This window comes from Telmatherina bonti, assembly GCF_933228915.1.
Source record: "Telmatherina bonti genome assembly, chromosome: 8".
Classification (NCBI taxonomy): Eukaryota; Metazoa; Chordata; class Actinopteri; order Atheriniformes; family Telmatherinidae; genus Telmatherina; species Telmatherina bonti.
The window spans coordinates 26,781,641-26,808,737 of NC_136626.1; the positions used below are offsets into that span (position 1 = coordinate 26,781,641).

A 27,097-nucleotide genomic window follows, 5' to 3' on the forward strand; every position below is an offset into this window, starting at 1 on the left:
TGGTGAAGATGTCTACGAGAAGAATGAAATCATCTCAGTTGTAACAACAAAAACGGAAGACGCGAGATTAGTTACTATAATAGAATTGTTTGCACACAGACTTGTTACATTGAAGCCAACACGTGGGCGCTGCGTGAAAAGCAGGCTTCCCGGGACAAAAGGAAGACATCTACTGTGCTCCAATGCATTTCATGCACTGAGGTCGAAATTCTCTTGAAGTTTTATGTTTTTTTCCTCCCTGTGAGTCTCCGCTTTTCTTTTTACTGTTGGATATCGGACACTTGGAAAGGAGAGGTAAAAACACATGCTTACATTTCACGTTTCGGGGGGAAGTTGCATGAACTCAGTCGGTTTCATTGACACCCATTTTGACGCCTGCAATTGTCGAAAAGTTTTTGGGAATGTGTGGTTAAAGCGGGGATGTAAGTTTTTTGTCTGGTTTGAGGTGGCGAGAGTGTGTGATGGTCTCCGCATCGACCACGGAGAGGAGGAAAATACTCCTTTGTTCTGCAAAAAAAGGGGACTCCATTAATGTTAAATGTTAGTACCGCCTAACAAGCCTCAGTTTGTTTTTCACTGTATGTCTCCGCCACAAAGCTCGAGCCAGTGAGTGGAAATATTAAATGTTAACGTTGTGTAATCCTCGACAGCATTTTAGATAAACTTTGTGATGTGGAGCTACGTGTATTTTCCACACGAGCGTCAAACAAACTCCAAAAAAAAATAAAAAAAATAAAATAAAATTATCCAATCGATTGCGCTTTGAGCATTATGTTATGGAAGTGTGGCGACCAGCTAGACTTATTTTTATTGCACATTTGGCAGGAAATTCCTCATGCTCCAACCCCCACCGTCTCCTCCGCAGAACTCCCTCATAATGCACGACTTGGACCCTAATAATGCGAGAAAGACTGAGCTGAGAGTTTTCTGTTGAAGTTTTGAGCCTCACTCCTTTTTTCTCCCCCCCATGACCACGGTCGTTGCACTTGCTTTATTAACAGGAAAGACACAACTGCAGGCTATGTTTTTGGTTAGTCTTGAGGACAATGTCAACATAGTTCAAAACAAATGGAGAATGGGTTAGTTGTTAGCATTATGTCGGCCCTGGATGTGGCCTAGCGGTTTTGATTAAAAAAAGGAGGAAGGGGGGGTTGGAGATCTCCAACCTATATCCTTGTGTCCTACATGTTTATTGGCCCTGTTTTTAACGGTTTGACCCAAACTGTTTATTTGGGCTTCATCAGTGTTTTCTCTCTGCAAAGCGCCTTAACTTCTACTCTTTATTAAAATCAACAGTTGCGATTTCCTCGCGGCTTTTGGTGCCGCAAGACGAGTGTTGAGATAAATATTCATTTTTCCAAACTTTTTCTCTATTTGTAACATTTTGACTTAACATTTACTCAACATATAGACACCGAATTAGGGTTTTAAAATTTAAAAACCATCGTGAGAATTAGTTACCCCTTTGGTGTCTGACCCTGTCCCTTTGTCATTTTTAATGCCATGGTCACAGCTGATAGGAATCCAAACTTGTGTTTGGTTTCCTTAACGTGTATGAAACATCAGTATTTAGGTATGTGGTATCTGTCAGAACCATAGGTTGGGTATTACTGGAAATGTAGACTGTTTTTGTGGAGAATGACCTGTCTGTTCTGCCTTGTGCGAGGGGTGACAAAGGCCCCCTAATCTGCTCCCTTGAAATATTGATCCAACAGTAGCTGAAGATGCCATTTTGTTACATAAAGATCCTCAGTGTGCTCTGCTCCATTTAACTGTTGGGTAGATGAAATTTTGAAGTGGTATGTTTATGCTAGTGTTGCCCTTCATAGGCTGTCTTACAAAGTTTGGGATCGCCATGACAGACATGTTGGTAGTCTATTTACAATTAGGGCCATGTTTTATGTGTACATTTTTGTTCTTATCCTGGAGTTGTTTTAGTTTGACTCGGTAATTGTTGACATTGAATATGATGTTTTTATTCTAGGATATGATTGTGTTTTTTTCTTTTTTCTTTTTTTTTTTTTTTTTTTTTTTTTTTTTTACATATGGGGCAAAGGATTTCCTACTGGTTTGCTTTTAAATAGTTTCAAATAAGCACTGTTAGTTCTTGACAGATATGTATACACGCTTTGGCTTTCCTTTGTGCTCAAGAACTGCATGTTCACCAAGAAGTGCATCCATTTTTTTTTCTTTTTGTTTCCTGTGGCATCAGTCTATGTTAGTTCTGAATTGCAAAAGAGGCTGTAAAAGCACACCACCTGTTGGTGTCCAAGTGCCTCTATTCTTCCACTTGCTCCCCTCACCACCAGCTCCCAACAAGGCTTGCAGAGCCTCTGCTTAGCTTCTGAGAGCAGCCCCCAGGCTTGTGCTGGAATGCAAAATACTGGGTAAATCCAGTATTCATGCTCACTGTGTCTTTTGACAAGCTTCTTTCTAGGTTGACATATGGTAATTTGTTAATGACGTGTTTGCATACAGTCATTAGCTCTGCCTTTCACCTCCATTTCCTTGGGCTAACAATAGTCCCAATTATGTCTGTAATTGTAAGTGTATTACATTCTCTTTTATGTAGCAATGATCGACATGGTTGAGTCAGTTGCTGGAGTTGCATAAAATGAGAGTTTTCAAGGCATTACTTGTTGGTGATTTGAATAAAGGTAGAGTATTCATCAATTCATGATGTGCATTTTTTTTCCTGCCTGGATCACAAGGCGGTGTCTGCAGGAGAGAAACAACAAATAATCAGATTCATTATATATTAGAAAGTTGCCTCAGTGTAAAGAAACATAAATACTGCTGCAGCACTTCTGCATACGTATATAATGGGAAAGAAGCTATTTTCCTTTCATTATTATCATTATTATGGGTTGAAATAAGATATAGCCAAAAATACTTCCATGACAACATCATCATCATATTTTTTTTAAATTTTTTTCCAAGGATACATAAAACTTCTCGTTGTTCTTACTAGTGTAATTAAAATCCTGTATTTGCAAATTTCTCTCATAGGGTTTATTAGAGACTGAAGGGTATGAACGAACAGCAGCAAAGAATGGCTGCAGTGGGAACTGACAAGGAACTCAGCGACCTCCTGGATTTCAGTGCGGTAAGAGTGTGGGAGAGCAGTCTGGGTGGTTCTGGGTGGCAGTGGTGCTGTAGGTGGGTGGCACTGGGAGAAATGCAGAGTGCAATACAGGTCTGTGTATGTGCAGGGTAAAGCTAGAGGTCTACATAAGAGAACTTGGGAAGGGGACAAGAAAAGACGCTTGGGAAAATTGTATTTTACAATCTGCAGAAATTTTTTTTTATTTAAAAATCTTTAAATGCCAAAGATGGAGGGGATGGTGCTGATCAAAATACTGTTTCATCTCAGGGTGACTGGTGAAAATGAATTCAGGCTTCAAATATAGATAACTCAATTATGTACACAATGCAGAGATGCAGGCATATATAAATATGGTGTTGCTTCAGTCAGCTAGTGTCTAATATGAAATGTAGATGGTGAATTGGGACATGGTAGAAATAATGTCACCGCAGTTTGTTGTGTTAACAGGCTCTTAGGGGAAAATATAACACTGTAAGAATGGGGCTGAGCTGACAGCCTCTGCATTTGTTTTTGTCTTATTAGTCTTTAGAAACACATTTTTTGGAGGTTTTTTTCAGAGCTGTTCTTTGCATTATCTACAAAATTGATAGAAGTGTTCTGTTCAGTTTTTATTTACCCGCGTTTCATTTTGTTTTGAAGCTTTTGTAGCTTTATGCTGACATAAAAATCTCCTAGCTCCAGTGAAAATGTTTTCTATCCTCAATAAACTGAGAAGTGGGTATGTTGATGTTTTCAGTGTTGGACTTTTGTGCGTGGCTCAACAGGCAGTTCTGAACTGCTAATTAAAAAATGTCAGTAGATTTAAGGCTTCAAGAAAGATGACAACCGTAAGATTATTTGTACTAAGTTGTTTTTACAGAAATAATTGATCTTTATGTAATATGTAATGTGGGGATTAACAGAGCTAGCTTCCTCATGACTTTTTTGTTTGTTTTACAAAGACTTTATTTACTTGCATAAAGAATTAAGCTTCTTTGTTAATGTTTTATTTTACAGCAAACATAAACAACTATTGAAAAGCCTCCTGCTGTAAAAGGAGGTTTGTGGAGGGTTTATCATTGGACAGACAAGTTTCTGTTAGAAGAGCTCACATTGATCAGCTGCCAATTTTAGTCGGCACATGTTTCATTTATTTGATAACTAAGTGAAAAACTGTTGAACATTGTACTTATACATTTTTCTTCTTTGCTCAAAGTCGGCTGGTCACAGAAGAGCTTTCTTAAAATAAGTTTCTTGCAGTATATGGATTCAAATATATTTTTAAAGTAAAATGATGTTTCATTCGGTAGCAGCAGATTGTGTTATAGTGCCCTAGTTAAAAAAAAAAAAAAAGTGAGGTTTTGTACATCAGATGTATGTCGGGGAAAGACATAACATGGCAGACATGGAGACCACACCATAGTATCGTAGTAGAGCCCACAGTGGCTTGGTATTATCACTTTTAGGTAAAGTGTGCATCTCTGCCTTTTCAGATGTGTAAGATATGTCTCAGTCGTTTGATTGAATGATACTTTGCATTTGTTTTACGTTATTTTTGTGTTTGTAGTAAAAAGAATAATCATTGGTAACTTGATACTTTTATATTATTGTGTTGCTGTGAGGTCCAAAGTTGTCTACAATGGTGTCAAATGTGATATTAACCTTTTTTTATTTACTTTTTTTTTTTTTTTTTTTTAAACCAAATTGGTATAATTCCTTTGTAGATTGATATTGAGCTGAATGTCTGTAAGGAGTTAGTGCATACACAGCTGAACGATGTGTGTGATGTTATATTAGTTAAAAGTGTGAAGTGTGTCCTTTCTTTTTTCACTGATGGCATCGCCTCTGCTTTTGTCTTGTAGATGTTTGCACCTCCAGTAGCCAATGGGAAAAACAGGACAATGACACTGGCCAGCACTCACTTTGGTGGATCAGGTAAACTTCTACGTTTTATCTCAATGCAGTGTCCCAGCTTTGAGTAACTTGTACATCCAAAGTATTGTTGGTTAAGAGGATTGTTGTGATCTTTTCATTGACATAATTGTGTCTGGTTTTTTTTTTTCCTCAAATAACAAAACAAGTGCTTCAAAAGCTGGGTTGCCAAAAAGAGGAAAACGTTTTTTCTGAGCCTCGAGGTGCCTATCTAACAGGAGGTTTACACTGTTTCTCTGGTTTTTGAAATTTCGGTTATGGCCTCTGCTGGAAAAACAGAGGTGAATTTACATTTGTGTTGTGTCTTCATAGTTTTATTTCAAAACAGATCTTCATATTTTTTCAAAAGCAATACTTTGGTTAAATAGAAACTGCTGAAGAAATGAAGAAAATTGGTATTTTCCTGAGCAGTTTCTAAAGAAATTTCGATTATTGAAACAGTCAAGTTTGCATTATGACTGTTTTTTATGATTTTTTTAGTTTTAACTTTGCATTTAATAGTGCTAAATATCTGCTGTTAACACACTCAAGCACCTGAAGGCTTTAAGTGAGTGTTTCTCTCTTTCTGAAGGTTATTAGTAAGTTGTGTTACTTTCGTTCCTCTGTCACCCTGCCAACCTGGTGTGTGAAATTGAGTCACACTCCCCAGCGTTCCCCAGAGTGAGAACTTGGCCACTGAGGAACAAAGGCAAAGAAGGGGGCTTATGGACTTGAAACGACTCCCCCACCCTGAAGTGTAAAACACTCCTCCCCCAACGCTGCACAGGGCTCTTACCCCCACTGATCTGCAGGAAATGGCTCGAGTCTGAGACAATGTCCCTCACTCCTAGCTCACAGCCTCTTAAACTGGCCCAGCATGCAGTGAGTGGCCAAAGTGGGAGAGAGGGCTTGTTGAATAGAGGGATCAGTCTGTGGAAGGCTGGATTCTGTTTGTTTCTATTACAGCAGGCAATTACTAAGCAGTGAGGAGTTAATTCCTCCCCCTCCTTGTGTCCGAAAGTGTGGCCCTTGGTCATTGACACCCATTATAATGTGATACTTAAAGCTGTCAGCTTTAACTTTGGGGTTCCTGCAGGTACTCTTTAATAGCTCTAGAGTTAAAATGCTAACATATGGAGACTCAAGCTAAAAGTTTTTTTAAATAGGTGTTTCATCGGACAGTACTCACTGCATTGAATCTTATTACGTAAAGAGGAGTTTTTGATGTATTTCCTGGATTAAATTAATCTGTTTTTTTTTTCCTTTTTTTCTTTTTTAAAAATAAAAAAAGCTATACTCAAATGTTTCGCAAACAACCCTATTGCTTCAAGATAGAAAACTTATTTATTTTTGTAATCATGACAATTAAAGAACAATGTCCATCTGTGACGTCATTCAGGCAGCTTGTATATTCAGGGACCCAGCAGCGCGGGAACGGTAGTGAGCAGCCCAGTGGCCCACCAGACCACCTCTATTCATCAACACAAAAGTGCTCAGAGGGGTGCTAATTGCATTAGGCGTCCTTCTCCCTTCCTCAGTAGCCAGAGCGTGCATGCATGTGTATGTGTAAGAGTGTGTTGTGGAGAATGAAGGGGTGAGGAGAGGAAAAGAGGATGGCAAGAAGTGTGGGATGTTTGAGAAGTAGGGGAGGCAGAGTGTGACGGTGTGTGGTGGGAGTTGGCCAGGCCCACAAGCCTTCAGGCAGGCGTCCCCTCTGTCACCTTTGCAGCTGCTGGCAACGTCTCCAACCCCCTTCACACACACAAACGCACAAATACATGGGATGTGACAGGCGTGCTTCCCGTTGATCACAACAAGCACTGAATTTACACATGTGGTCAGTCTTAGTAGCCAACGAAATAGCGTTGCTTTTGAACTTTTTTTTTTTTTTTTTTACACATAGTTGTTTGTATTATTATTAGTTGTCATGTCATTCTCTGTGCATTAGTGAGCTTGAGCTAGTCTTGTATGAAAAACTAAGCCCTCAGAAAGAGGAAATCTGAAAGGCAAGTGGCTTCAACTAAATTAGATATTTTCAGAGCCTGCAGCCGTGAGAAGGCTTTGTAGCTCAGAAAATAAATATTTTTCTGGGCTCTGGTTGTGAGACGGTATTTGTCTTGTCATGGGAGTACATTGACACAAGCCAAACTGAAATATGTATGGGTGCAGACAATGTGTCGTGTCAGTGGCAATCCCATGACTTTTCCCTTTTACATAAATCTATAACCATGGTATTTTGCACTTCAAATATAGTTTTATATTTATTTATTGCTTCAATTAATATTTAAGTCACAAGTTTTCACAGTCCAAGATATAATTATTCTCAACTTACTTTACCTTTTCATCAAAGTAAAAACAAAAATTAGTTTGATACCTTAATTATTTGTTAGTTTTTTTTTAAGTTTATATCTTGCAAGGCGGAATTTTTAGTGTATAAAATACCCCTTAGAAAGCATAGTGATTAAAACATTTAGTATTAATTGTTACTTCATTTGAATGCAGCAGTGTTTTTCTGCAAATGTTACCGCTGAATGTGGGCTACATTTATTTGTGATTAAATAATTGGAAACCACTTAACTGCCTCAAAACAGCAGAAATCTTTCAAGACACTTAAGTAGGTGTGTTAGCACTGCTACGCAAGTATCACTTTTGATTGTCATTGCACACCACACAAGTAGAAAGCCGATATTTACATTATAAAAGCTCAGGTTTTCCTGTGTACATGCTGAACAGTAAGACAGCAAGAATAATAGAGAGTTGAACTTTCAAATCATAATGAAAGAGTCATTTTGGTACAATCTATTTTTCCTCTCAATATGATTTAAAAGTGGAAAAAAAGCATATTCTGCAGGTAAAATCGATAAAATAGATGAGCTGGTTGAATTGTTTTTTAGGCCAAAACAGTGAAATGAAGAGTCCTTTGTTGACTTCCTTTTAAAAAGAGCACAAGTTGCTTTTCCAGTTAAAGCTTATATTCTTGTGTAATTACAGCAACATGTTCTGCTTATATATCTTTGAGATAATTGTATTGTATTGTATCCTAGTTTTTTTTTTTTTTTTTTTTTTTGTATTTGTCATTGGGAACACTTTATTTAATAATTTTATGATATTTTGTAAGCTTTTAGTGATTGTGAACTCTGGTTTGACAAGAGATTAACAACAATAGAAAGATCTCGCTTAGTTGGAGCTCTCGTAGGCGTCAGCATCACCTCCGCAGCTCTCCACCTTGTTTTAATTGCCTTCGAGTTAATTACTCCAGTAAGTGTGAAACAATGTTGTCAGACTTGTCCTGCACTGCCGTGCTTTCACTCTATTCTCTGCACCCCTGTTGGCCAAATGGAGGCATCATAGGTGAATGAGTAGTGCTTTGAAAATAGCTTTGAAGATGAAGTCACTTGTTTGCCTCATTGTCCAACACAAAGCGTGTCATTGTTAGTGGAAATCATGTTGGTTACCTTTTTCACTTTTTTTTTTTTTGTACAAGCTACATTAGATGTCTCTTTTACTTGTACTTCTAGATTAAACTAGAATGTTAAAATGCTAGATTGTGAGCTATGGTATAAGACTGATTGCTCATTGTTGACATTTGAGATATTTTTCTTGATCATTTGGAATTACAGTAACTTCTCCTGTCGCCAAGCTTTAGCTGACTTGTCTCCACACAAAGTCTGTCATCTTTATTTAGCAGTGAGCTTGTCACAAGAGTCCTGTGCCATTGGATTTGGATGACGGTGGTGCAGGGCTTTATTAGTGCTGTGGCTTTTCAGCAAGGCTGGTCTGACAGTGGGCATAACTGATCTTTTGAGGTCCCCTCTCCTCCCCATTTGCCTGATTCTCCATGCTACTGGCATCAGCTCCATAGATCACGGCTGTCGCAGCGTGTGTAGGTGCTTGCACCGCTCTGTTAGTCTCATCGCTCATTCTCACTCGTCAGCCAGGCTGCTGATCTCACCCAGACCCCTCTCACTCCTGTTTCTCTCTCTCTCTCTCGTCTCCTTGCTTTCTCCTTCCACTCGCTCACTCTTTTGCTTTCTCACACACATTTTTTTAATTAGGCAAAAATCAAAGACGGAATATGAATATTCATAAGGAAGCTGCATTAATATGCACAATTATGCAAATCAGCATGCAATTAAGCCTTGTGTCTCCAGAGAGCCTGGATAGCATTAGTGCATTAGACAGGGAGAAGGGGATGATGGGGGTATTTTGGAGTTTTCTGCTCCACCAGTCTTTGGCTGTGTTTTCTTTGTGCTACACCATCACTTCTACCTCTACCTAAAACGCAGAGGTTCAGTTTGTTTGGCTTAACACATTTACTTTTAGTTTATTTGTTTGGGTCAGATTCACTGAGTGTAATATGGCTTAGATGATGGTTTTTACCTCATGAATTACATTAGGAAGGGAATGGTTAATTTTCTGCTATTCAGTTACCATAATGAACTCTAATGGGAACATGCACAGCATTTCATACATGTTTTCCCCATTAAGGGTTTTGCAGAGCACTATGCCTTGAAGAGAAACATCTTCGCTCAATATTAACTGTCTTCTAGTTCGTTTTAGCCTCTTTAGGTGGTTGAACGTTAATAGGATGCAATGACTGGTTTCCTTGACTACAGTATTAAAGAATTTATACATATCTGTAGGAACAAGCATTTATTCTCTTCTGGGTTTGATAATGTTTTTAGCATTCTCTCTAGCCTGCATTTTATTAATGCCTGCTTGTTTAGACTGACTTGCTGATCCTGCCTACATGTCACTTTTTTTTTTTTTTTTTTTTTTCCCAATAGCGATAGATGAGCGCAGTGGCTCTGGGTCTTGGGGCACCACGGAACAGAACGGCCCCTCATTCAGCCAAGGACGGGTAAGATTTAAATACACATCCTCCTCCATGTGCTCTGAAGTTGCACCTGATTTTAAGTTTACATGTCTGAGAAGGGACACCAGATGCCATAATATTGTCACACACACTCGTGTATTCAGCTAATCATGCTGCCAGAGCTGAAAACGCACATCCTCTCTCCTCCAAACATCACAACAGTTTTGATATTTTTTTTCTCCCCCTGATGCGATCCATATTTGATTTTGAAGTGGTAGTTTTAACTTCCTACTAAATAACCTTGGCCCAGGATCCTGAATTGGCAAGCGCGCTCCTAGCCCAGAACCTCTGTTTAAGCCCAGCAGTAATTGCAGCTTCCCATCCATCGTAACTGCCTTGGCACAACTCTGTGTAAATACAAGGAACAGGGGGTGAAATAAATGCAGAAAGCTTTGATTACCACAAGTTGATAATTAAGAAAGTCATTTTGAATCCCCTGAGCTGATGCAGATTTGTTTGGCATGGATCCTGTTAGTTAGAAAAGCGGAGGGAGGGTAGCCACTAAGCCATATAGGAGAGCTGACAGGATGGAGATGGCTTGTGTATCATCTATGTGTGCAGTTGCACTTTTGTTTTTGCCTGTTTTTAACATTTTGTTTATATTCTTCTTGGTTTTTCAGTGTTGGTTATGGTTTGTGTTTTTTTTATTGTTGGGTCCACAGGGCTATGGCGAAGGATCCCACTTCAGTGAACATGAAGGCTTGTCTTCCCCATTCATCAGTTCAGGGATTGCAGGTATGTTTAACTAACTTTTCTTTAAATCACCCATAAATGTCTTTTTTTTTCCTGACATGGTTCGTATGAATATTTAAAATAACATATTTTAGGTAATTATTTTTACACATTACATGCTTTTCAGTTTTAAAACAGCCACCTTGATGATGCCTGACTTGACTGTCATGTGTGCTACGTTATGACCACATAATTGTTTTCTGCATTGCAAAATGTGTGTGCGTTCCTATGTGCATGTGTGTGTGTCTGTGTTCATTCGTTGAATGTTGGGGATGTTAGGGCAGTGAAGCAGAAACCCTCCCTAGGGTTTTGTCTGGCGGGCAGCTTTATGCAGCTGAGCGTACTGAAAAAGGGGAGGGCCTCTCTGGACTTTTTGTACTTTTGAAAACCTACTTTTCATATATATTAACACACCATCTTAATGTGTGTATACAGTCAGTGTTTCACTTGCACTAATGCTCAAACAACAATCACTTGTACCTGGCAGGTAAAAATGAGAGGCCGCCATACCCTCCATTTGGAAGTCAGGTATGTTTACTGCTCATGCCTTGCATTTTATTACTGCATTTCCTTAGTTGGCTCTACGCAAGAAGGTTAAATACAAATATGTTGCTATGAAGGAAACAGTCTTCTCAGTTCTTTTTTCATACACTTTGAAATGCAAACCATTTTGTAATGTAATGTAATATTTATTTATCTCAAACACATTTACAGTACTAGAACAAAAATATTACATCTGTTTAACGATGTACCTTATTTGAGGAGGAGCAGTAGAAAGCCCAAGGCTTTTTTTAGATACTACTTCTCATTTAAAGTAGAATTACAGTAGTAGTATTACGGTAGTATTTACATTTTTGTTGCTTTGAGGAGAAGTTGCTGTTTTATGCCATACATTCCTACAGCTATATTATTAAACCCTTGTTTCTGTCTGTGTCTAGCCTGGTTTTCTTCCTAGCGACATAGCGATACCCAGCCCAGATGCCATGTCCCCCTCTGGTCTAAAATCTGGCTCGCAGTTTTATCCGTCATACCCCAACAGGAGAAGGCCGCCTGATGGAGGCTTAGGTAAGAGAAATGGAACATGTGTAATCTATTAGTTGTTTTCTTCATTTATTTACTCGTTTGGTCTATACTATGTCAGAAAAAGGGTGAGAAGTGTCAGTCACAAACGAATGTACTCAAGTTGTATCCATAAGGTGGTTCATGTTGTTTGTATTTCTGAAATTTAAATACCAAAATACTGTATGTGTTTTGTAGGAAAAAATGTATAGTAATTGAACAATTTTAAGCACATGCACAGACTGAAACTAAACTGGCATTATATTTGTAAATAGGCCTTTGCCAGGTCTTTATTTGTATTTTTTTAGCCTGTTTTTCACATTTCCTCTGTTTCTCTGTCGCCTGTACATAGACACCCAGCCAAAGAAGATTCGGAAACCCCCTGGCCTGCCGTCCTCGGTGAGAGCTTATTTCTGCTCGTCTTCACAGCTCACAGCCAGTCCCCTCTCTGCTGCTGTGTCTCTCTTTCATGCACACATGCACACTGCTTTCTCCACTCTGCTTGAGCAGTTCTGTGACAGACAGGGGTAAAGACCCACTGCTCAGTAAGACTCTCAGGGAGTTGACAGTTGGGCAACTCAGGCCCCAATAAACATCATCACTATGGTTGTTGCTACAGTCAAGTGGTCTCAAGTGATATTTGGGGTTGACTGTCATGTAGACAAGCAATTTAGTTGGATTTTGAGGTACTCTGTCAAGCCTGTAAACTCATCTTCTTTAGTGACCCAATTTGAATTATACGTAGTGGGAGAACATTGTCAAAGAAGGTGCCGCTCATCATAACGCTGATTGTAGGTTAGAATATGAAAGCTTGTGTTTGTTTTGTTTTTTTGTTTTTTTTTGTTGTTTTGTTTTTAAAGGACCAAATGGCTAAATTGTTTCACCACAAGGTTTGGTGTTGAGCGTTGCCTGTGGACCAAAACAAAATCGGCCATGAGCCACACCTCACCCTGCCCCTTTTCTCCTTTTGCCTTGTCTGCAAATGAATGTGCAAAAACACTGACCAAAACAATAACACCACTTTGTGCAACATGTCAGAAAAACTTATAATGTTCATGTAATTACTTATAGGAGAAGAGCTGTAGCCACTATAGCTCATGTAGTGGTCTGCACTTCAGTAATACAAGGGTAAAGTTAATCCGGGTTCTGTCCTTTTCTTTATCCAGCAACTTCTTTTCTGACAGCCGTAATTGTTTTTTTTGCTTTTTGTTCTGCTATCTTCCATTTTGCTTTGAAAATACACAGTGTCATTTTTCGCTTTCTGAGGTCTTCAATAGTGAGGAATGCTATACTTAGATGAAATCACACCTTTACTTCTTCATGTAGCCCATCTTTTAATTGCTTTAATTCAGAAATGGTAAATTTCCATTTATTGCCCCTTTTAAGTCAGATTTTTTTTAAAGAAAAAAAAAGAATCTGGAGCTACAAATTAGGAAAATGATATGGAATCTTTGTTGACTAATGAAATTACATAGTAAAAAATAATATTGTTATCAAATGGTTTAATTTGTCATGCTAATCTGGGATGTAATAATCATTCTTAAATGCATCCCCCAACTGCTTGCTAATAAGTAGAACGTTCAACAAAGCAGAACTTTAGTTGGAATGCATCCCCATTAATACACCTGTGCTTAACATATTTGAACTTAAAAGTCTTTTATATTTATGTGATAATCTTGTGAAAAAATGACATGTTGTGCAGCCTGAAAGGACCTTTGAGGGACTGTTCTAACAGATCTTTAACTTTCTCATTTATCATCCAGTTACTTGAGACCCTCATTTGGCTACAGTAAATTTTATCCCATCAATACTTCTTTTGTTATGATTAATATGAAGTAGGGTTTCTTTTACTTTTTTACTTGTAATGGAGACCCCTACCCCTGGCATCAACAGTATGAAGTACCTTATAGGGGGCATTTACTTTGGTTTGGTTTGTTCAAGCCACACTGAACTCAAGTGGACCAAACTGCTTGTGCAAAGTCACATCATTAAAACAACTGTTTGCTGTGGGAAGATACTCCCACAAGAACACAGTTTGTTGGTGAAAAAAATTTACATAGATTATTAAAAATATTATACAGATGGATATTTATTCGGTGTGGCCAGGCTGCAGGATTTTTGTCCTTTCGTTTTTGTGTGGAAATGGGTGTACAATGTGCCAGGATCGCCATTATTGTGGAGCCATGCAGGTGTATTTACAAGTCTTGCAATTATTGCAAGGAAAGTTCTCGCCATCAGGCGTCCAGGGCAGTCAGCGAGTTATTTTTTCGGTTGCTGTTTCTGTGATTTAGGATTGGAGAACACAGCTGAACACAGGGATGGTGGATAATGAGTAGAGCCCCCGAGTAGTAAAATAACAGACTATAGAGAAGTGGTGTAGTGGTTTAGTGTGATAATCAAGTTTTTAAAAAAAAAAAAAAAATTTAAGATCAAGTTTTGGTCAAAACTTCAGATATATTTGTTTGTTGTCTTTTCACTTTTTTTTTCTTTTATGGTACATGAAAGTTAAATAATTACATTAAATGTGTTTTTTAACACTAATTACAAGAATGAATAAAGAAAAGTACTGCAATGAAGGAGTGGGGGTGTATTTACAATGAATTAATGTGTTTATGTCTTGGTTGGGACATGGATTATACATAAATGGGTTGGGTGCAGAATTCAGTAGGAGGTAGACGGGTTGAGTTTAGTCATTGGAATGGATTTGGGTCAGAAGAAATTAGACCCATGCGGGACTCTAGTCTATGGGTTCTTAATTTTAGTGGAGTTTATAGAATGTGTTTTCTAAATACACGCTGTTGCACAAACAATAATTTGCATTAGTTTCCTCTTTTTGATGCTTAATTGTGTTTGGTAGCTGGATAGCTTGTTAGCAAGCGAACCAAGAATCCAGCTTTCAAATGGACCAGAGTCTGCTTCTTTGGTCCACATCAGAGTGCGGTTGGTGTTCTGAGTGCCAAAAACAAATTACTATCTCTGGAAGCGGACCACGGTCCATTTAAAGCGGACAAAACAGACACTATGTGAGCGTACCCAAAATGTAATTATTCACCTTTTATAGTGTTACAACTTAGTCATTGGGCTCAGGGTGTCTCGCTGCTAATGGTGATGACAGCTGCACATAGCTGTATATATTACTCACTGTTATGCTTCCGAATGTACAGTTAATGAATGTTTGGATTACTTCAAAGTGGCAATACAAGTAACTGAAATAAGTTTTTTGTCAATTTAAAAATCGTGGTCTAAACTTGAATCGTGATGATCAATAGCAACAGACATTAGCCAAAACAGTGCTATAGTTGTTAGATTAGAAAAAAATGACATTTTAAATTTGAGACTGCTAAGTATCTCCCTGTGTTATTTTTGGTATTCAAGCACAAATTTGATTATTTAAGCACGGTTGTGGAAAAATGCCATTGCACCAACATTTTCTGTAACCCTCTCCTTGTGCTACTGTAATTCTCATATAATGTGAGTAAACCTAAATATTAACGGCCAATGAAAACTTTGCATCTTTACACTTGTTGCTTCTTCCTACATCTCCTGAGGTCAGCCAGAAGTCACAGAGAAAGCAAATCCCTGAGCATTTCTCACTTTCTTTTCCTAGCATTTCAACTTAGTATGTGTTTTGCAGATTCTGCTAAAAGTTTAAAGTAATTGATAATACAGAATTAAATAATCCATATGCTGACATGCTTTACCCCCATGCACAAATTAAATTAATTCAGCAACTGATATGGTCTGCCACATCCATGTCTGCTATAAATGTGTGGCTTTTGCTAGATGATGATTAAAGCATTAGTAGTGTTTTCTTCCTGTTGCAGTGCAGTTGTAAGTACTGGAACTACTAAAGCTGTCTATTGATTGTCTGATCATCATATTTGCTTGAGGGTCAGTATGTGCTCAGATTAGACTTGATCTTGATGAACTCTGGTTCAACTATTTTGTTTTTCTGGGAAAATGAAGTAGTTGTTGTCAAATGACACCACTGCTGTCCTCCACCTGTGGGTGTTGTCACATTGAAGTGGCTGCTGAAACTTTGTAGACACATCAGTAGTGGCTACAAATCAGAGATGGAGAGTGAACACTCTGTATGGCTTTCTTTTTCACTGTCTCAACCTCATTCATTCCCCGCAGTGTGAATGATGCCTGTGTGGTTTTAGTGCGAATGATGAGATGTCTCTGTGTGAACCCCCCTCCCCCACCTCACCCAGTCCTCCGCCTACGCTTCACCACATGATGGCCTGGGTGGGCCTCCCCCTGTGAGTGACCCAGTTGTGAGGCGCAATGCTTGTGAGGCCTCTTAGCCCCGTGTCTGAGCCCAGATTAATGACTGTCAGTGATCATCCTGTGGTCTTTCCTCGCATTTCTCTTCTCTTTACCAACCCATCAGTGTATTTTTATCTACTTTATTGCTTCAGTCATTCTGCTCTAAACCAAGAAATGGACAAAAATGTGCAGCTTTGTAAACTTCATTTACTGTTTCCCCTTAATCTGCCTAATTTATGTGTCCCACAGACACCTGTGCACAGCATTATTAGCTAGTGAACCCTTACATTCACTTCAAAGACACAAACTGAAAAACCTACCCAGGTTTTTCTTCTGTCCCCTAGCTGTCCCCAAGACTACCCTCAAACCTTTGTGGTTTGATATAAGTGCATGGAGGTTAGTTTGATGTTAATCTTCATCTGCCCCCCTTGCTGCCTCCACAGCACGTTTTTTTAGTGTAGGAACCTTTACACGGTCATAACCTGAATTACATTAAACCCCTATTAGTTGAGGATTTTACCCTAGAAATCCCATTCTTCCTGAGAATACAATTATCCTGCAGCACTAGTCATTGTGTAGTTCTGTTCCCATCTCGAGCAGCACGACATTGTTCCCTGTGAAAGAACAACTCAAAGCCTATTGTTAAATGAAGCCATCTCCATCATGTTTTCCCCTGAATTAACCGTGATCATTTTAAATCCCCTGTTTCCTTCACACTCCCCTGGCCATATCAAGCTTTGTTTAAGTCATTTAGATTACCTTCTCCTGTCCCCCTCAACACCCCTTATCTCTCTACCAATTTCATATATCATCAAGGCCTTCATTCCCCCCTCAGTCCTCCCTCCTCTTGCCCCTTTACCACCCCCTACCCACTGCAATCTTTCCCTCTCTCTGCCTCTCTTTCCGTCTCTCTTGCTGACTGGATCCCAGCCCCCATCTCTCTCCCTCTCCTAGTTCCCTCTCCTCAGCCCAGCTGCCTGTGGAGTTGGATGCGGTCCAGGAACAGGCAGATGGCTCTGTAATTAGAAGTGCATCTCTCCATTCCCTTTCCACTTCTCCCTGTTAAATCAAATTACAGAAAAAATCCCTTTTCTGGATTAGCATTCTTTGCAGCATAGCCTCCATTCTCTCTCTTCCTCTATCTGCCATGTAGTACAGAGGAAAGAAGGAAAAGGAGGAGTGAGTGTAGCATGATGGTGTCTGTAAACTGAGGGTTTCTCATCTCCATCTTCAGGCTGTGTATGTGGAGGCCACTTATTCTTATTTTGTTACCAATATTTAAAAAGATGTCTGAGCTCTTGTTTCTCGTGTAGATTTTAATCAGAGCTGTTGGTTGTCAGAGGTTCAGTCCTTTGTTAATGCCATATCAAATGAGATTGTGCTTGTTTAAGGACATTGCCATTGGATTGTGCATGAATGGGTGTGTTGGCTCACTGAATGCATGGTATGTGTGCGTGCTGATACTGAGCATGTTATAGGGAGGGGCCGCAGGCCGGGCAGTGCAATGTCACTGGGGTCCTAGGAGCTAGAGGAAATGCTCACTGTGCACTGGGATTCAAGCCGTCGCTGTGCCCAGCATGCCATGGCCACTGTGTTCTCCTCTGCTGGCGAGAAACTGGTCTTCCTCCTCCTCTACCAGCAGACTCCCTCTTGCCATCTTGTGGTCACTTGAAGCTAGTGTAATCAATGATTTTACATTGATAACTAAAATGTGTTGATTAAATGAGGTGGCTCAATTTTTCTACTGCATTAACTATTATATTGGGTCTATGTTTTTAAACCTCAGAATCAGCACTATTTACCTCATATTGTTTAGCCCCCCGCCCCCCTTTTCATTTATTCAAAACATGAACATGGAATCTAAGTGTCTTGTGGCACTGGGATATGGGTAGAAGATCAGGGGGACTTTTACCAAACAGAATTGCTTTGATGCATGCAACATTTGAATGCTAGCTTGAACTGGGTTCTTGATAAGCCAAGTTAATTTCATTTGCCTTTTGTTGTTTTCCTTTGCTTTGTCTTGGACAAATTTTTCCATGTGGTGCAGAGCATTTTACTGGTGACAGACATCCCTGATGTCAGGATATCTAAGTGTTCAACATTAAGATGGGTTGTTCTTGTCATAAACTGCATATTTTGCTGAGAAAGCTGTGTATTGCTACAATATGATCAATGCTGGTCACCTTGCCTGTCAATGATGTTGAGGGAAAAAAAAGTCTTTGTTTGTTTTACCAATTTTTTTCATAATGTTTTTCGTTCAGGTATATGCTTCCACATCAGGTGACGAGTTTACCAGGGATAATGGAGGATACCCTGGCGCTAAACCTGGTGCGGTTTACCCAGGCTCTTTCTACATGCAAGGTAACGTCCAAGAAAATAATTTGAAAGCTTATGTCCCTCTTTTTCATTTTTTATAAAGCATTTTTTCCTGTATGTTTTCAACTCTTATTTTCTCCTGCCCCCCCCTTTAGAAGACCCCTGGTCATCTTCTGGCTACTCTACCATGCTGGGCAACTCCCCTCACATTGGACAGCCAGGCTCTTTTCCTGCTATCAACCCACAGGACAGAATGGTGGGTTTAAATAGATAAAAAACAATCTTTATTTTTCAGTTTTGGTCTATCAATTTCACATATTTTTGATTATCTAGTGACTTCTAGGACATAATCAGTCAGCAAGACAAAAATTGCTGTAATTAATGATGCATTATATGGACTTTTTTTGCTGTTCGGAAATTTCTGTAGTGCAAGAAAGATGCATCAGTCATATAGTAAACAATCAGACAGTTCTTCAGAGTAAGAAGAAGACTGCAGATGTGGGAAGTGATTTATACACATACATGATACATATGAATTAGAAAAGAATATGAGGAAATTACAGAAACTAATTGGAAGTAGGAGTACAAGATGATGCACGTTGGATCAGACAGGTAAAACTGAAGGTCAGATTGTGGGAAAATAAGTTTGTAGTCATGCTTTATAATAAGATTCCAATCATATGGTTAATATTTTGTGTACAACTAATAGTTATGCATGCAGCAGTGCTCATGTTTGGTGCCACATGATTTTATTTTACATTCTTTCTCCTATTATGCAGCTTCCATCCCTTTTTTAGAAGCATTACACTTTTCCTCTCTCCCCACAGAACTATCCTCTGCATGGCAGCGAAGTCAATGGCTTCCACTCAGCCCCCACAACCTACAGCCACACACCCACCATGAACGGAGAAGGCATTATGGGTGAGTACCCTTTTTAATTGTCCTCATCAGAAAAGTATTTGTAGGCATATGTCAGTATTTCAACTTTTGCAGCCATTTGCTTCATTTTATTTTTCTTTATGATATTTATCAGGTCTTCTGATTCACATTGTATGTTTCTCTTCTGCAGCCAACCGAGGCACCACAGCGAGCAGTTCAGGAGATGAAATTGGGAAAGCTCTTGCCTCAGTAAGTTCATTTTAGTTTGTTGCTTACTCTTTTTTTTTTTTTTTTTTAAAGTGAGTCACAATTTATTGTAATTGTTCCTAATTAAAAAGTAACATCAATTAGCTTTCATTCATTTTAAAAAAGAATTTTGTTCCATTTTAGATTTACCCATCGGACCACAACAGTAATAATTTCCCTTCAGCTCCCTCTACTCCTGGATCCCCTCAGGCCATTGCAGGTACAGTTCAGGCCTCATATAGATAGTGTGAAAATATAAGATTTGTTGCATTTCAGTGTGAAGTATGAAGAATTTGTATAACATTATTTATAAGATTTAATCAATAAAACTTGTTCATTTGAAATGATTTTCATTCCTTAATATTTATGACGAAAATGTGTCTCCAGCTCCATCTGCTGTAAATTTAAAAATTAGCACTCAACACAATGCAATATTTCTGCAGGAGCTCAATCTCAGTGGCAAAGACCCACCACACCCAATTATGAAGGGCAACCACACGCACTGGTAGGTTAAGATTGTCCTGCTTCATCAGAAATCATTTCAAGCTCAAAGTTCATAACAATAATTTATTATTCTAGTGAGATGTGGGATGATGCTCATTTTTACAGTTGTATGTCCAGCATTTTTTACTCTATGTTGATATTGTTCATGTTTGTGTACTTTTTTAGCAAGGGAAAATGGAGGATCGCTTGGAAGAGGCCATTCATGTGCTTCGTAATCATGCTGTGGGTCAGAGCCCTGCCTTAGAGGGCGCTCACTCTGACATGCACAACCTGCTGTCATCAGTTCACAATGGCAACCTTGGAGGCCTCTCTCCAGGTTTTCCCAACACCAGCCTTGCCCTCAGTAATAGACATCCTGCCATGGTGAGTTCCTTGAGCTTTTTATTATGTGTTTGTGCTGTACCATTTGTATTGCAGTGCAAATATGTGTTCATACTTCATTTCTTTTTGTCAGTAAATAAATGTTCACGTGCTTAGCAATTTCTGAAAACAACTCCTAGTAGAGGTTTGAATAAACATTATTTAATAGCTCGTGAATTTAGATTTGTAAAAGAATAAATTTTACTTCTATAATTTTGATTTTATGTTGCTCTACAACTTGAAACTTGACTTGAAATCAACTGAGCAACTAAATAATCCCTACTAAAAGTAGATTGGCGTAGTTTGTAATGATAACCAAAATGGGTAAATATACGGATGCTTCAGATAAATGGATACAAAAATAAATAACATCATAAATTGAGTGGTTATACTTGGAGCAAAAATTGGGGAAAAAAGTCTTTGTGGCATTGATTGGAATTTTATTTAATAAAGAATAAAATGTATTGTTGGTGCCATCTGCTGGCCAAAAGTATTGTAGCAAGTGTTTCCCCTGCAAAATTTTGGTTGTGATGGTACAGAGGGCAGTACATCAATAATATGACTATAACTGACTTTTTCATGGTTGTCATTCAATTTTTTGAAAATATCTTACCAGGCTTATCTGAAATTGCAACCAGCTATCAATTCATAATGGGCTTACATGAAAGCCTACATTGTTTAAGCTAACCAGTGTCAGCTTCATAAGCCTGCCGGCATTAGCATGACATTTGCTTGTCATCATATTCAACTTGTCAAATCTAAACAATTTATAAGCTGCTGTTTTTCCTCACTGGGCTTAAGACGTAATAATTGTCAGATGCTCTCAAAGTTTACCTAGACTGTTAGCTTAACTAACAACATTTAATTAGGCTCCGCCTCCTACCCCTTCGTCACACTCTGCATTTTGTGTTCACGCACAGAGCAGAAGTATAACGGCAGAGAAGCCTACCGCTGCTGCACTTATGGGCAGCAGCCTTGCTGCCCATAAATCAAGAAATTTTGACTTTTTCTGTGAATCATAAAAAATTCTCTGCATTTTGAAGGTGTGGCACTAACTATATAGCCACGGTGACCTGCTACACTGCATCATTGTAAGGGAAACACTGTTAGGAAACTTTAGATCTTCTAGAAATAAAATCGGTTTCACAAAAATATCACAGAGCAACCTTTGTGCTTTGTTACAGAGCCTGTAATTATTTTATGTTCATCCTATGTTCATGTGGATTTTTTTCAGCCTCATGTGGTACTTCGTCTGCAGGATTTAACACATTTCATAGGGGGAACCATTAGTCTCTGTCGTTGTGCTCTGCCTGTCCTTGTGTGATTTTAGTTCATCACTGTCTGCTTTGTTCAGCAGGGAAGTAAACATGAGGAACCCACAGGTCTTCCTCCTAGCAGCACTCTCCTACACGGTCATCATGCATCTGGACCCACACCATCAGTTGGCCAGCCAGAGAGCTTTACAAGTAAGTTTGGTTATTTTCTTTGCAGCTCATTTTAGTCTTGTATTCATTCTGTAAAGGTACTAAAACAAAACATTTTCCATAGAAGTTCACTTCTACAAACATACTGACGTGTTTTGAACTTGGCTTTGCACTTCTTGGATCTGTAATGTCTTTGAAATGTTTATTTGTTTATATTAAGGTCTCCCTGGTGGATTGGCCCGCTCCACACACTCCTCCAGCAGCTCAGATATTAAAAGAGAAGACAAAGAGGATGACGAAAATTCATCTGTTGCAGACAAGTCAGAGGAGGAAAAGAAAGACTCGAAGGTAGCACGCAATCGAACAAGGTAATTTCCTATTCAGTTCCTTTTAACATTATTTTTTTATAACTAAACCAAAATGTTTTCATCCAAATTATTTTATCCCATCACAGTTTTTTCCAGTCATGTTACTAAGAACATCAGAGAGTTATTTAATTAAAGAAGTGTCTATTTTAGGCTCTAAATGTCTGCTGTGCTCACTTAAAAACAGTGCAGCTCATAGGTGTCACTTCTTTCCTGTATTTCCCACTGATTGTACAGGCTATGTTAGGTGTTTAACAATGTCAAAATCCCCCTCCCTTCATGTCACGTTTACAGAAAGGAGACGTTGACCCTCCCGATGTTCTCTGGCCTATCAGACCAGAAAGATGAGTAAGTTTCCCCAACAGTAGTGCTTTCTGGACTCTTGTCATCCATCACTAAAAGCACATTCTTTGAGTCGGTGGCTAAATTTTGATCTTTTATTGGCGGATAAATTTTTATATATTTTGTGACTACTAAATGGTAATAAAATTTGCTTAGATGTTTCTGGTTTTAAATTTTAACTTGAAATTTATATTGGTCTATAATTGCACAGAAGGTGTTTCATAATATTAATTTTTGTAAAACTAAAAATCTAAAAAAGATTTGAGAACTAAAGATTAGTGGGCAGTAAGGTGATTGCTAAACTATCACAGACCAAAACAATACTACCATAAGTGAACTCATCCATGTTGATCTAGTGGTTGTCAGAAGTGGAGATGCTGCTTCTTGCATGGCTCCATTATCACCTAAAACACACTGTAAACCTCTAAAAGATAGCACTTTGAATGCATTATTTTAATCCAGAAGTGGGGGTTTGTCGCCACATGGTCGTATGAACATGCTCTGTGCTGTTTGTGTTTATTTCCTTTAAATACATTTTATTTAGAATTTTCATGCCTATAACTTCCCCACTTTTTTCCTGTTTGTAAGTAGTCAGGACAATGAGGATGATGAGGACGTTCCCCCTGAGGTGAAGATGGAGCGTGAGAGGGAGCGACGAGTGGCTAACAATGCCCGTGAACGCCTCAGAGTACGGGACATCAATGAGGCATTTAAGGAGCTGGGGAGGATGTGTCAGCTGCACCTCAGCCATGACAAACCTCAGACCAAACTTCTCATCCTTCATCAAGCGGTCAATGTCATCCTCAACTTAGAACAACAAGTCAGAGGTAAGTCTGTAGACAGAAAGTTGTCTATGGGAAGCATGGTTTTTGTCAGTGTCTTGAGTTTTTGGCCTGTTTTTTTCGCCCATCAGAGCGCAACCTTAACCCCAAGGCAGCATGTTTAAAACGGCGTGAGGAAGAGAAGGTATCTGGGGTGGTGGGAGAAACACCCATGCAGCTCTCAGGAGGCCACCCCAGTATGGGAGGAGACGGCCACAATCCAGTTGGCCACATGTAACACCAGGTGGGCTTTTAAAGTCACACTGCAACAGATTTGTTGAAGTTATGTTGAAGTACAGATACATAATGTTTGCGATCCTTTGTTTGTTTGTTTTTTCTCACAGATCTGACGGTGTTTCCCTGGCTGTCAGAGGATGTGGCCTTAACAGATTTCTTCCACCCATTATGCTCAGTGTGTGTGTGTATATGTGGACATGTCTGTGTATTGTCCGTTTGATTTTCAAGATGCACATTCACACACTGGTACACACATACATACTGCCAAAACTGACACAGCTTGTTTGCCGCACTCCCAACCATGACTACAAACTCAAATGTGAAGAACTTTTTTTTTTTTCTTTTTTGCAAAGTTTTGCTTTGTTTTATACATGTAATATTTTTTATTTGCATTTTGGTTTCCACCTTTCGATTTAACACCAGAGTACTTTTTGTCCTGCCACATTTTGGGACTACACACACTGCCAAGAGGTGCTCTGGTGGAGGGAAAAAACAAACAAACAAAAAAAAAAAAGGAAAAAAAAAAAAGAGACCTAAACAAACACAAATTTAATCAAAGATTTGTGCCTAATTGTTACATGTTTTCTATTTGACATTTAAGCAAATTGCTTTACATGTGAGAACATTTGTGAGGGATTGCTTATGTGTATGAGCAATTATTTTTAATGTATGTCATTCCCAGCGTGATGGTACAGTCTTACATATGTTATGTAACCAAGCCCATAGATGAATTGTCAAAATTCAGTAACTTTTCCTCTGGCTTGTGGACGATGGTTGGAAAGGTCATTATTAGTTTTGACAGTTCAAATGCAGCTTGCCTGAAAGACGGGAACTTTGACCCAGAGCCAATCTCTGCCGCAGGCCTGGTCTCATCCCACAAGGCATCTGGAGACTTGGATTCAAAGACTTCTTCCTTGAAAGTTATGGATTATCCAAGTGGGTAGAATTAGTCAACAAAAAAATTGTTCTTCCTCTTTGTTGACCAAGAATTCTAGTGTTTCTCCAGGGGTTCCTTGTTATACAGCCAGTTTTTTTTTTAAATTTTTTTTTACTGCTTTATGTACTAAAGCATACATGGACAAGACAAAGCACAGTTGTATAGATTTAGGCTGGAAGTTAAGTGTTGACTTGTATCACATTTGAGTCCCTGAAAGTCTTTGTATAAAAGCCATTTGAATCACTTGTAAGTGATCAGCACAACTTAGTGCTGCTACTTTCTTGAAATGGTTTACTGACAGTGCCAGCAGACTTAACAGCTCAAGTCTTTCCCCTTTGTTGACGCTCTGTGAAAGACAAAAATCTGGGTTCCTTTTAATGTAGGGATCTCATTAGCCGCAGTTGTTAAAACAGACTAGCCTTTATGTTATTGAGGCTTTCTTTTCCTAAATGAGCATTCCCACTGAATTATAGCCCCTCACCTTCCTCTTGAGCAAGTGTGTTCCCACCTTTCTTACTGAGAGAAGTGTGATGTGTAAATTCACTTCATACATTATTCTGTTTCATTTTTCAAAATTAAATATATATATAAATATATATTTTTTGTTAGTCTATACATTGTAGATTTTCTTACATAAATGGCAATATTAGTTTGAAGTTTAGAGTGTATTGTAGATGAGCTGTATAAGGGGATATTTGACACTTAAATGATGTTCAAAAGTTAATTCAGAATTAAACTGGGATGACGGAGGAAAAGGATCAACAGATATTATCCTTTTTATTCCAGTTTCAGATGTGAGGTGCACCATCAGCTACCAAGATGAACTCTGTCTTTCCATTTGGGACAGACCTTTGTGCTGTAGCCCTGTTGAGGTGCTCCTACTTCAGCAGCGAGGCACTTACAATAGATGTGGGGAGGGATTTTTGTCTAACAGTAATTATGCAACTGGTTTTGAATGTAGCTACCATACAAACGTGGATCGCCTTCATTTTCAAAGTTGTGTCCCTGGGTTTTTGTCAGCTCATTGTAATAAGTTTAATTTCATATTTTTCTTATGGTCTGCCCCCAAGTCAAATGGCTCTGTGTGCAGCTCAGTCGGGTTTCCTGAACATTTATTTTGGAGGGAGATGCCTGTATTTGGGTGTAAGGTAATGGATAATATGGAGAACAAAACAGTGTTATCGTGATGTTATTCCCAAGTCAAGTTGTGAATGGTTTCTTTTTACCAACATGTTATCACAAGTGGGAAGTAGAGCATTTTGTGTGTTTAATTTCTACAAAAAGATGAAGAGAAAGACCTATACAAATCAATAGTGTGGCCTTTTCATTCTCAAGACTTAAGATGTCATGATGGGAGAGTGATGCCTTATCAGTGCCTGAACTTGTATTTTTCATTTATGACAGGTTTTTTTTATGTTTTTTTTTTGTGAACCATATCATTTCATTTATCATGGAGATTAAAGAGGTACTTGTTCATTCCCCCACCCTCCCTTCTCCTAATGTTTTTTTTTTTTTTTTTTTTTTTTTTTCAATTTTGAGGAAGTTTAAATGGAATTAAGAGATTTTCTTTCAGTGTATCTAGTTAAATAAATAAATGTTGCATAGATCTTGTTAAGTTCTTTACCCCCCCCCCCCCCCCCCCCCCCCCCCTAATCTTTTTTTCAACCGGATTACATTGTCCAACTGCTGTTTTTATTAAGGTCATGGTCACGGGTCCAGTTCTGTCTTTCTTACAACTGCTTGACATGACAGGGTTCAAGGCAGGCTGCTTTTGGCTTTTTGTCCATCTTTGATGCACATGAATTATGTTTCAGTGTGTTGCTTCAGTTTCAGTGTAGGAAATGAACTTTATTTCCCACACTAGCTGGAACTTGTGACTTGGAGCATTTTGGATGTGTATATATCAGAGCACAAGCTTTTTGCTGCAGTGACTTTCACTACAGTAATTATTATTGCCAGGCCTGACTCACACTTCCTGCAATTTGGTGGCATTGAAAGTGACTTTTCCTTTTTTGGTGAAGTTCTAATCAATTATTTCAAGATGCATCTGAAGTTTTATCTTTCAAAATCCGTAAGTGTACGGTATTATGCTGGTTGTAAGGGAAATCAGACTCGTATCATTTTGTATTCTGTGGACATTAGTGTATAAATGACAAATTACATGTTTGCATTCATTTTATCTATTCACTCAAGTCTCGCAGACAGGAGCTTGTAGTTTTCATTTGATGGACTTTGACTTCATTCAGTAATAGAAAGCAATGATTAAAATCTTGCTTTCAGTTTTTTTTTTTTGTTTGTTTTCTCATATATTTGTTGAATTAAAAAGATGTGACCACTGAGTGTTAAATACAGTTGCAGTTGCAGAGCTTGCCATCTTGGGGTGAGGACCATGTTCGACTCATCCAGGGTCCTCATAGTGCCTCGCTAAATCGGTCTCATATATAAACATATAAATATATATAGTTGAGAACTGTCCTGTACATAACAGTAATGTAGCAATAAATGTGCCATTTTTAATAACAGATTATACCTTTTCCAATGTCTGGCTTTTGAATATTGTATACATTAAAGGAAAATAAAAGAAACCATTGTTATAAAGGGTTTATTGTAGTGCGGAAAATGAATTTGTTTCAATTTTTTATTCTCAAAGAAGGCTTCGGGGAAAAACGCATTTGGGACGTGTGTACAATAAAAAGGTCCAGGAATGATTCAAACTGATGACATTTATTTAATT

General features: G+C 38.6%; 1 protein-coding gene across 3 annotated transcripts; it reads left to right on the plus strand.

Moving 5' to 3' along the window:
* On the plus strand, positions 1–25,969 carry tcf3b (transcription factor 3b). Of its 3 annotated transcripts, none has more exons than XM_079245380.1 (21): positions 1–294; positions 3,010–3,106; positions 4,948–5,020; positions 9,784–9,857; positions 10,535–10,607; positions 11,092–11,132; positions 11,543–11,669; positions 12,016–12,062; positions 18,194–18,293; positions 18,404–18,504; positions 19,076–19,169; positions 19,318–19,376; positions 19,518–19,593; positions 19,817–19,878; positions 20,043–20,240; positions 21,592–21,703; positions 21,882–22,029; positions 22,321–22,374; positions 22,960–23,195; positions 23,282–23,433; positions 23,534–25,969. In XM_079245380.1, the coding sequence occupies exons 2-20, from the start codon at positions 3,032–3,034 to the stop codon at positions 23,425–23,427; spliced, it is 1,896 nt and encodes a 631-aa protein (XP_079101506.1). In that variant the 5' UTR covers positions 1–294; positions 3,010–3,031; the 3' UTR covers positions 23,428–23,433; positions 23,534–25,969. The 3 variants fall into 3 exon arrangements, with proteins under 3 accessions (XP_079101506.1, XP_079101507.1, XP_079101508.1); XM_079245381.1 differs by having other exon boundaries at positions 21,595–21,703; XM_079245382.1 differs by lacking the exon at positions 3,010–3,106.
* Positions 25,970–27,097: the final 1,128 nt, after the last annotated feature.